Source organism: Metopolophium dirhodum, chromosome 9 (genome assembly GCF_019925205.1).
Source record: "Metopolophium dirhodum isolate CAU chromosome 9, ASM1992520v1, whole genome shotgun sequence".
Taxonomy (NCBI): Eukaryota; Metazoa; Arthropoda; class Insecta; order Hemiptera; family Aphididae; genus Metopolophium; species Metopolophium dirhodum.
The window spans coordinates 33,077,124-33,089,392 of NC_083568.1; the positions used below are offsets into that span (position 1 = coordinate 33,077,124).

Below are 12,269 nucleotides of genomic sequence, written 5' to 3' on the forward strand. Positions count from 1 at the left end.
TTTTCAAACCGCGGACCCCTCAGGTACCAATTTTATTTTGAATAACCTTTGGTTTTGTTTTTATACATTTTTTACGATAAATCTCGTGTTGTATCGTAACCAATCGTCCATGGCCGAAAACACCGATAGCGCTGCGGACCACCGGCATGAGTGTCGTGGACCACAGTTCTCAGTTCTTACCACGGTAGTGTATATAATATATACCACCAGTGGCGTAACTGGATAAAAATCTAGGGGGGCAAAAAAATTAACCTCCAGTTCGGCCGTTCCTGTAGTCATAATCGCGATTTCAAGATAATAACGTGTTCACAAATTACGGATAATAATAGTCACGAATAATGCGATTATTGAAATAACAGTAACACTGACAATCTGACTACGTCAACATAATATTATTCAACAAGAGAAACCGAAATAAATATAAACTTTTATAAAGTAATTTGAGGAATATTAAAATATTATGTTAACAGTCTTGTTAAGAATACTTTTTAAATGTGGATTATTTGGAGGGGCAAAATTATACTTTTGTCCCCACAAACATTTCTGCAATTACGCCACTGCATACCACTGATCATTGGAGCATACTGTACGTTCAATATCTTCTTCTACCTTGACTTGCGCGACTTAAAGAGTTATTGCCGCCATCACTTTATACACTTTTTAAACTGTTTAAATCTTCTTCTACTAAGTATATCTGTATTTTCTTTAGTCTTCCCTTAGCCTTAGGTCTACCTATATTTTTTTTTAGGTTTCCATTTCATTGCCGCCTTAACTGTTTCGGTTTCTCCTCTCCTAATTATGTGGCTTACATCGAATTCTTTGGTTTTAGTTCCATCATATCGTTCAACGGGGAATAGTATCACCTTTGCCATTTCTCCGTTGATTCGTCAGTGGTGCGGGTCCACAAAATATTTTCCTACAAATGTTGTTCTCGAATGTTCTCCATCTTCTCTCTGCCTATTTATTCGTCGTCCAAGCCTCGCAACCATATGTGAGAGTTGGTCAGGGGTCTTATAAATTATAATATAATATATTATATAGGTGTACGCCGTACGGGTATTATACGATGGACGGTGTCATGCCAATAATGTCATAACTCATAAGTATGGTTTAGGATGGTACTCTTAATAAGTTGTTTTCATGTTTTTGTATATCTACATTTCTGCATTATATTATTCATAATAAAGTAATGTATACAACACATGTTTCAAAGTGTAGACTGTAGGTAAATACCTATACACCGTTTTATTTATTTTTATCTTCGTTATTACATATTATGCTATAGGTTTATGTACATATATAGTTCCATTCATGTTTTCGATTTACGGATATGTATGTGTTTATATATATATAAACTGGTTTGCATTACAATCGATCAGAGATAACACGCATCAAATACGTGGTAACCTTATTTTACACTATATATTTTTCTTTCATTTACCTATATTACATTCATATTTTCCACATAACCGCTTTTAAAAAAAATGCAAATTTCTTATATAAATGCAATAATTGACTCGTATTATTCGTGTAAAAAAAAGCAAAATAATTTTATTGTATTAACTAATATTTGTATTTTTTTTTTATTACTCTACTACTACTGCAGCAATACCGTATAATATTATATCAGTGGACATATTATTTGAAATTATAATATTATAGCAAGACTGCAATATTATTATTTTGGACTGCGGCGGTGCTGATTTAATTAAATTTTTTCTCCTATGCGTATTATATTATATTAACATGGTGGAATACGTGTTTTTGACCACAGAAAAAACGATAAAATCGAAATAAAAAAAATAAAAAGAATACGGCAAACGACATCGCGTTGTGTGTGGCATTCCTCGTGTTCGGTCGATTTATACGGGTCGTTTGATAACGGGGATGTAGCGTACTATAGATTATAATATCATAATAATATATTACTCTACACCGATGATCCACGTCCGTTGGCCCAAAACAACAATTAAAAACGGACGAGGTTTTTTTATTTATTTTTCTCGTGGTAAAATTATAAGACGCGTATGACATATTATTATTATTATTATGGGAATGTGATTTCGACACAGTAAAATGTTTAAAAAATATATATTTTAAAATCTAATATAAATAAAACGTTACGTCGCTTTACATCGTCCATTACATTGTAATATCCATCGTGCGCAGCTATGAGCGTTCGAAAAACACATCATTTGTATAGCCATTAGTTATAGAAGGTAGCTGCTAAACACAGGTATCTAACCTATTCGTACGGCCGTGTTCGATTCGTGTACGATTACTATTATATTTTATTATTATGTACGCGTTAAATATAAATAGGTTTATAACCAACCGACCAATGAATCAACTTGATATATAAATTCTTAATAGGAAATGTATTATTCATTCTCGTATAATATATATTGCGGCAATAAGTAATAACGTACTTTTAGGTGTATCGCGTGTATATGAAATATTATATATTTTCTATACATATAAATATATAATATAAAATAATGTTAGAAAATCTATCTCGTGAAGTTATAATTTGGTCACCGCGGAAGTCGTATTTTATGTCTCCCATACGGGACGACGAAGAAAATCGATTTTAAGAGTAACTGCGTTTCTAATATTTATTAATTTATAATACACAATTGGCTAGACGAGATAAAATATTGTATACGTATCAATTTGTTATTTTGGTCTCTCATATTTTTACGTGGTTATAGTCATTTTTTTTATTGTGTAACGACTTGCGGTTTAATGATTTTATTATTATTTCTTAGATAAAACAATGAGAATTTCAGATTAAAATGAAGTACGACTTCGTTATTAAAGTGCAGCTTATTTGTAGTTGAGCTGATCTTATTTATGGTATTATGTTTAAAATGTATATTTGCGATTTTTAGATGTATACATACCTAGTTAATTGCAATGTTAAGATCTATAAAATACATTTTTAATACGATTTCGCACCTGAACAAATACCTTAAATTCAACACAGTGAAAAAATAAATGCAAATCAAGCCGATAACTCTCTCTGTATATAATATATATAAGTCGTTGATTAATAGTAAAATATGTTACTAAACTTACGAATTATAACCTTCTAATATATTTTTCTTAAATTTTGTTATAACTGTTTTACATAAAATGAATGGCAATATTTACATAACCGTATTTCACCACAATCTCGTATGTAGGACTTGATTAATTAGACACATTATTATAATATCGCAGTGGAACGGTGTATAAAAAAAAATCTATAGCTATAGTTCAAAAAATGTATTTCATTAGTTATTTAGGCATCGTTAATAATTCTTTCCTAAAATTTGGGTATACGCATATACCTTATATATATTATATTCATAGCAGTCAGTAATGTTCTTCATTAACAATATGTATATGATTATAATATAGTTTAAATTACCTACACCGGTGGGTTATAATAAATTAAATGACGTGGGTATCGTAGGCTGTAGTATTATTTAAATATTCAAATTTATTATATAGTGACTATACTAGGTGGATTGATTTAGGTTTGAATGCATATTATTAAGACTAATCCTGTATGCACCGAGCCACGTTTTGAAAACACATTTTAATTGCTCATTCTGAATTCCTGCAATTGTAATTAGGGAAGAAAACTATACATATAGCTCGATCGTATAATAATAATAAGACTCATCCGATACTTTCAATAACGAACAATAGTGTTTGTTTTTTCTTTCGTTTCGTTTTTTAATTGTTGTTATTATAAAATGTATTATAAAACAGTGTCTACCGCCGCCTTAACCTTTCACTGTATACGATGTCTATATATAGTTAAAATGCAAATGAAACGTTCGCTATAATTTCTTCTTACCTCGTCTACCCTCCCAACACCCCGTTATCATAGTATATTATGCCTACGAGTGTTTATAAATTGTAAAAAAAAAACCTGTCGATACCAAATCGTGATAAATAATTATTGTTTCGTACTTAATTGAAAAATAAAACTGTTCCAGGTGCCGCCATGGGACTGTCAGTGGCGGGAGACGGGCCTTCGTAGATTTTACGCTGCGAAGGACACCGTCGATTCAGCCAAAGGCATCGCGAAGACTATGCTAATTGACCGGTTACAAAGCTTAATTGCGGTAAGTTTTTTCGTTCATTAAATCAATTCCATGTATTTTTAACAGTGATCTCGAATGCATTTTCTTGTTTCAAGCACAATAAATTCATAAATATACATGTATAATACCTACTACAGATTCGAAACAGTTATTTTTTAAATACGATAATTATTGCAGCAATAACGGCGCAAAGAAAATGCTTTGACGTCCAGACAATATATAATATATACTAGGTACCTACCTAATTGATTTAGGAGCTATTACACGGCAATTATTAATTTCTTCGCTCTCAAAAAGTTACGACCAAGAGCGGTACCTATCGATTAATATGTTGATCAAAGTAATTATTATTCGGAATCGACAAAATTAAATATAGGTTTAGGTATTAGTGGTTGTAATCTGGAGTGAATGTCAGTGTTCTTGAGAAAGTTAGTGCGGTCTGGTTAGTGTTGTTTCCCTCAAGAGCTCCTTTCATGGCCAGATCATATATTGGATTGGTTAAAGCGGTTGAACATTTTTGGTTTATTTTTTTACACGATAAAATAAATGTGTGTTTCATAACTATATTTTATTAGGTATATTATTATCAGCTCTATTATATATAAACAATAAACAAATAAAAAAAGGTAGATAAGTGGATATCGCTCTGCTGTACAGTAGGTTACAAGTGGGTCACTGTAATGGATGGTGTTAAATTTGAATTAAATGATATAAAATCATTGTATAAGAAAAACGATTCTAAGCGAAAACGATCAGTCAGCCTATGATATTACCAAGTATATTTGATGATATTATTGTGAATAAAGTAATTTATATATAACCTCTTTACGTGAAGCCTTGTTTTCAATTTTCAATCCTTAGCTATAAAAGTTGAACATTTTATATATTTTTAACTACAAAATAATTATTAAATTATAAATTTGATAAATTTTGTCAACATTTGAACTTTAAATGCTTATAAAAAACAATTGTGCCTATGTATTTTTAATATTTTTCAACTGCTATTAGAACAATATATCAGGAGCCTTATATTAAATTTTCGCGCTTTTTTACCCAACAAATAAAATTTTAATGATATTTATAGAAAAAAAAACTAAAAAAATTTAAAACTGACAATGTCCGTAAACAGCTCAACAAGAGTCAAACTATTTTCAAAATGTTGTCGTGTATAGAAAATGCTAATACAAACATTCAGTGAAATTTTCAAGTATCTACAGTCATTCGTTTTTTAATTACAATAAAATAAGAAAATCGTTACATGAGAAATCGAGTGAATATCAAATGTTGTAAAAATATGAATTTCAAACGCTCATAAAAATTTAATTTGACTTTCTTATGGAAATTTTTTTTTTGATAAAGGTAGACAAACTTATGAATAATCTTGTATTACATTTTCAAATCTTAGATTTAAAAAGAAAAATTTTTATGAATTCTCAACTCAAAATAATTTGCTGATTTTCGTGATTTTTCTGTATTTTGTCAAGATTTGAACTTTAAATGCTTATAAATAAAAACTGTGACTAAGGATTTTTAATTTTTTTCATGTGCCTTTGTAACCTAGGAGCCTTTTATTTTCAAGCTTTTTCACCAACAGATAAAATTGTATTGATATTTATAGAAAAAAAAACTAAAGAAATGCAAACTGAATATGTCCGTAAACAGCTCAAAATAAGTCAAAATATTTAGAAAATGTTATGGATAATTTTATGGTGTATGGAAAATTCTAATACCAACGTTCAGTCAAAATTTCATGTACCTACGGTTACAGTACTACAGCAAGTTTAAAACCAAAATCTTCTCTTAAAAATTCACGTTTTTTCTTAATTTTTCTTTTGTTTTTAACGCCGCTTTTGAAAACTACTGGGAATTGTTTACTTTTGACCCCCCAAAGTACCAACTAGAGTCACTTTCCTATCAGAGAAATTACTGTTGAAGAAAATCCAAGCATTTTTACTGTCATAAAAGGTGACGACAGACACAAAAAAAAAAAAAAAACACACATCATTATATAAAATCAATACATTCATCGCTTCGCTCAGAATCTAAAAGGTGGACAATTCTCGACTGGATTCGTATCATATAAGGAGGTACTTAGGTGTTTATAAAATGTGTAATGTAATAAATCATAAAAGCTTATTATGATTTAGTGCAATGGCCATAGGAAGGAATCTATTACTTTCTTAGTGCCTAGTACCTATATCTATCTCGTAGCGTTGTATATAGATATTTAATCAACATTTATTAGATATAAGTACAGTTTTATAGATGACAATTTTTTCCCCCGATCGTATACCTATAAACTAATATACTATAGGTTCCGACTAAAATCGTATCTACAATTAAGTTTTTTTTTATTTTAAAACATTGTTTTGTGAACTTTTGCAGTGACCGCTGGGCGCTGACTATTATATAATAATAATAATTAATATCCAATAAAGTGAGTATAAAGCGTGAGTGCGAGCGATTTGAAAGTCACCACACTCCATATTATATTTACATGCCTACGGTCCCAGTACTTATATAAACAGTGCTTGCCTTTTTTTAATGTCAATGTCCATCGGTTTTCGATGAATTTGATTTAGGCCATTCACTTTATAAAAATTAGATTGTCACTTATAATAGTATATTATACTGAATCCATAAATAATTATTAAAAAAAAAACTTTCTGAACTAATCCATAATATATATGGAAGACATAATAATAATATATTCACGCCATTTAAGATCAAAGACAGACAGATCAGATCAAAGATAATATGATGGCATTATTAGTTTATTTTACAGTTTATATAAATAGAAGATTTTAAATACTGCAATATTATCCAACAAAAATATTTCCACAAACGTTAATACTTTTAGAAAAAAACGAGTGTTCCTCTTTTCTAAGAATCACCATGTGACCAGTGCCTATGTGTACCTATTATAGGTATATATTACATAAGAAATAAGTTAGAAAAAAAAATTACATCCTGCTTAGACTCACGCTAAACGTTGACGATCGGTGTTAATTTTTCCGTATTTTATATTGACTATAAATTATACATTCTTACTTCTACATCGTATTTGGGCATTTTGGGCATTAGTTATATTTTTTGTGTATTAATATTTTAAACGTTTATTTTATTATTTTCCACTATAAACAATGACCATATATTACCGTTCCCTGTGTTCTGCTCTCTGCAGGACGAAACCCGTTCGGTCGGTATGGACTATATATAGGAAGGTATATAACATTGTGCACGTATATACATAATATAATATCTATTTACATACATATTATCATGGGACTACATAGGAGTGGCGCGATGTGTGATGCTCGGAAAACACCCTACAGAGGTGCCTCCAAATATATTATATTATATATAGGTACCTACGTCCGCAAATTGTTCGACATCTACTAAACTATGTTTTCTAAAAGAACATATTATAATATATCGTTGTTCGTGGAATATTGCCAAATTTTTACGCGACCATATACAACGTTTCATATTAATAATAATGTAATATACGCCTATCGGTATAGATACTCGAACGCAGTTTTGTATCACACGCATTATGTGCCGCCGCTCGACGTCAGGCGATTTTCATCGACACAAATTGTAATAGACGTACGTACCAAACCATACCCACCTGTTGTCTAAACCTACCCACTATAATATATTAATGTGAATAATAAATTTGCGGCTCATTATTAATTTGTACTTTGGCGGTAACAGGATTGCGAATGGTGTATATTCAAGCACGTGTGGCAAGCGGTATAATATACAGACATTACATTATTGGGTGATTCACCGAGTATGCTCGATCCCGTTGTTCATTTAATAATGAATCTATTAAAATTCTGATTTTTTGAACTAAACCAAAGTTCTAACGAGTAGTTTCTGAGTTAATATAAATTGTATGTTTTACATCAAATATAAAATAGATGTATTATTTTAGTATACTTATTTTACTTGGATAATGTTCACAAATTAAAAACCTCCATAGCTTTTAAAATTATTATCCTTAATACTTGAGCAGTAACTAAGTATAGACTCGTTTGAGTTTTGATTATTTTATACTACTTTAAAATTTTCTAAATGAAACATCTTCATAACAATTTACAATAAAAAATTGCCCCTATCTGGGGATACTGTGCCAAAACTCACATAAATAAAATTCAAGTCTTCCAGTCCAAGATTTTACGCATAATATCCAACGCGCCGTGGTTCGTCAGAAACGAAGCACTTCACACAGACTTCAGACTCCCGATGGTTAAATACTACATACAGAATCTCTCAGTCAACTTCTTTGGCCAACTAAACAACGCCAAAAGTGCAAAATATTTCAAACTCAACGACAAGCCTACCTCAAGCGCGGACGTCCTCATGATGCCCTTTCTCAACGTCAATAATATATGTATATATATATTTAAAAAAAAAAAAAAATTGTACATCTAGTTTAACTAATTATTACGATGTCACATTTTATTATCTAGCTATTCATCTATGTAAATAACTGTAATTTATTGTATTTACTTATTTATTTATAACACCTATTGCATGTTAAAAATTGTCTTTTTATCAATAAGTTAGATGACCTTGATGTCAGTAACACTTTAATAATAATAATAAAAAAAAAAAAACAATAAAAAATAAGTTTCAGTACCGATACATGGATACTTCTTAAATGGCATAAAAATATTTTGAAAATATATTTTACTCCTTTAGTATTATATCGTTTAGTAGTATTATATTAAATAGTAGTATTATTGTATTATTATTATATCTACCCGCTTACAAAATTCCAAAAATCAGAATTTGATTAAATTCATTAGGTGTTAAAGTTATACATGAGGGCTGAACATGCCTGAACCACCCTGTATACTATATTATAATAGTGGCACGCGTGTGACGCAGCGTTTTAATACATTATATGATTTTTTCATCGCGCTGGTCAGAAGCTGCTGTCGTGTGTACACGGTATATTTACTATGTAACGCGTATATTATAATATGCGAGTATGCGCGCAATAAAAATAATATGTCGTGTACCTACGTTATATATATATATATATATATAAGAGATGGTGATTGAGAGAGTGAGAGAGCGAAAGAGAAAGAGTGAGAGAGAGAGGACGGTCACGTGTTGTACATGTTGGGATGCGGTTTTTGGACGGCATCCAAGAGCCGCGCGGATTCTTCTACTAACAGGTGGCTGAAAAAACAAAAAAAAAAAGAATCCGTATACATTTTTTCGTTTTATTATTTTCGTTTTTGTCACATTTCCTTTTCGCCACTACCTGACTATACATTATAAACATATATTTTAATAATATAATAAACGACGACGGATAATATCGACCACCGCGTCGACGACCCTCTCGCGGGGGCCCGTGACGCACCGAGAACACGTTTCAGGCTCATCGGGAAAACGACGCACGTTATATAAGGCCATAATATATTATATTATCGTGATATTATACACTGTACAGATTAAGTACAGGTATCTGCGGTATAAACAGTATGAACCACGGTACAATTTGTGTTCCTCCTCGTCGCCACCGCCACTTTCGTTATGGTACTGTGTAATATGCGACTTGGACGACGAAACTATCGACACTTGCACGCTCGAGGTGGGTTGGAATATTATATTTGGCGCGTCCGCGGCAAGAGAATTCTTCGAGGGCTTGGCGGTGTCGTCGTAATGCGATGATGATAATAATATTACAAGTCTTGTCGCGCCCATTAATTTGCCCGGGTGTAAGATACGCATCGCGTCCCCCGCAAAACATGCGTTTATTTTATATTGTACAAAGAACAGATCTGTATCAGCTGCAGCGGGCCCACCTCCCCCTATAATCGTCGTCTCGTATGAATAATATATTATTCCTCTGCGTGTGTTGGTTACTGTATCATAATATATACCATTATTGTTGTTCTTATACTTATAAGTATAATATAATACGTACGAATCGCGATGATGTATAACCCAGCTGAATTTAAAATCTTAATACGTTTCAATCAGCTGGTAAGCTCCTATACGTAACTGCAGAGCGAATGAAGATTCACCAATGGAGATATTTATAACCTCAGTTTTGTCCTATGATATTTGGAAGTTATTCCAAATCCGATTTTTCATACCATATTTTTAAATGCTTGAATTATTTATACCATTAAAGGTCAGGTTGCTTCTCCTGTAACGATTTAAATTTATTTTTTTTTTGAAGAAGAAGAACCACCTTTTCTACTGTAATTCATTAAAACCAATTGATTTTTTTTTGAAAATGTTTTCTCGTTTAAATTTAAGATTCTGTCGTATTAAACTCGATAGTATAATTTATAGTACCTATACAACTATAGTCCTTAATTAATGGTTTTACATAAAATATAAATTAGATGTAATGATTAGTCTCGGTGGTGCACACTAAGGGTATGTTCTACCACCCTTGACTTTTCTCACTACCAGCTGTATTGAAATGTAACATAAATATAAATATATATATATATATATATATTTATTTTTTAACCATAACCCATAAAATAGGCCCCATTTCACATTTCTGTGTACGCCATAATCTAGTTGTACTTGTCTTATAATATTCGTACGAATTAACTGTTAATGAATTAATAATTGTAATTTTTCAAATCTTTATGGAAGAGCCTCATATCTTCTAAACTTTGTATTATTGTGTAGACCAATGGACTATTATCTTTAATACCTAAAGTTCAATAACATGTTATGTACGCACAATTATGGAAACTAATAATCGTTAGAATTTTTTATTCATTCTTGTTTGAAAAAAAATCATCTCCTTATAGCAATTTATAATTAAAATTGATCGTATTGTCATTTGAAACAAAAGATTTGTGTCATCACAAGACGCTCCTTAAATTAAGTAAATAATAATATAAGTATTTGAAACATAAACATGCATATAAGTACAAACATTATAGTTAAATATCCTAAAATTCCAAAAATTTGAATTTGAATTAAAAAGAAAACTGTGTAGAAATAAATGTTCGTGCAGAGCATGTTTGGTTGATTCACTCTGTATATTATAATTTTCGCGAGTGCTATTCGAACGACGTTTTTCTATTATAAGTAACATATTATAGAGGCGGATAAACACGTTTATTGGTCGTTTTGGAAACAATTCAATCGATGATATTTTTTTTTGCTCATTTCTAATAAATATAATATTATATACCTATACTAAAAAACATGCGAATAATTTAAAATCGTGTTCAAGCCAATCACGTGCAAACCGCATAATTTATGGATTGATATCGTGTATATACTATATATATATAGTTTTTTTTATAGATATTTTACTGAATAAATAAGTTCTAAAAATAAAAACGTCGTCAACTGTTTATTAAATATTATATTACACTATAATACGCGCGTATTACTCATAATTTGTAATTCAATATTTTTTTGTATAAAACCTTAAATATAATAATTGTAATACTATTGTGCCTGGCGCCTGCCATCGAAAAGAATAAAAATTAATGAACATATCTGTGAGAAATACATATTATTATACTATAAATAATACATTTTTAGTTTACCAACAAGTATATCCAAATTTAAATAAAATACGTATTTGTGCTTCATTACTAAATAATACGAATAGGCCTATTAACCAGAAAACACGGATTATACACTTACAAAAAAATTGTCGCCTACTCATATTATTATGTTTATTTTTACGTTCGAATGATTTATAATTATTGTTTAAACAAATAAGAGTATTTAATTGAGACTTGACCTATTCTCAATCGTAAAGTACAAAACAAGTAGTTTCTTTCAAGTATACCGAGCTATTACCTATAAAGGCAATACAAATCTAAATTATTGTTTATAAAATATTAAACACGTTGCAGCGACTTCCTTCATGCATGAAACCCGAGCAAAATGAATATCTTTTTTTTTTTTATATAAAGCCTCTAGTATAAACTATGATAGCTTGACAATTACATACAAATATGAATATCATAATATATAATAAAATATTATTATTATTTATTTATTTTCTATGATTTATTGTCGAATATTATAAATTTGATATCGCTTCCGAATAAATGATAATAATATAATCCTAATACAACACGCCTAATCTAATCTACATAATATGCCTATATGTACTATACAGGGTGATTCATAAAGCGTAAAACACTCATTATCTCA

General features: G+C 30.3%; 1 protein-coding gene across 1 annotated transcript in view; it reads left to right on the forward strand.

Annotated features, from left to right (window-relative positions):
* Window positions 1–12,269, forward strand: part of LOC132952846 (uncharacterized) — a 100,412-nt gene that overhangs the window by 59,433 nt on the left and 28,710 nt on the right. The window contains exon 3 of the mRNA XM_061025306.1: window positions 3,990–4,118. Within this exon, the coding sequence (XP_060881289.1) occupies window positions 4,086–4,118 (33 nt within the window). The 5' untranslated portion in view covers window positions 3,990–4,085. The remainder of the gene's footprint in view (window positions 1–3,989; window positions 4,119–12,269) is intronic.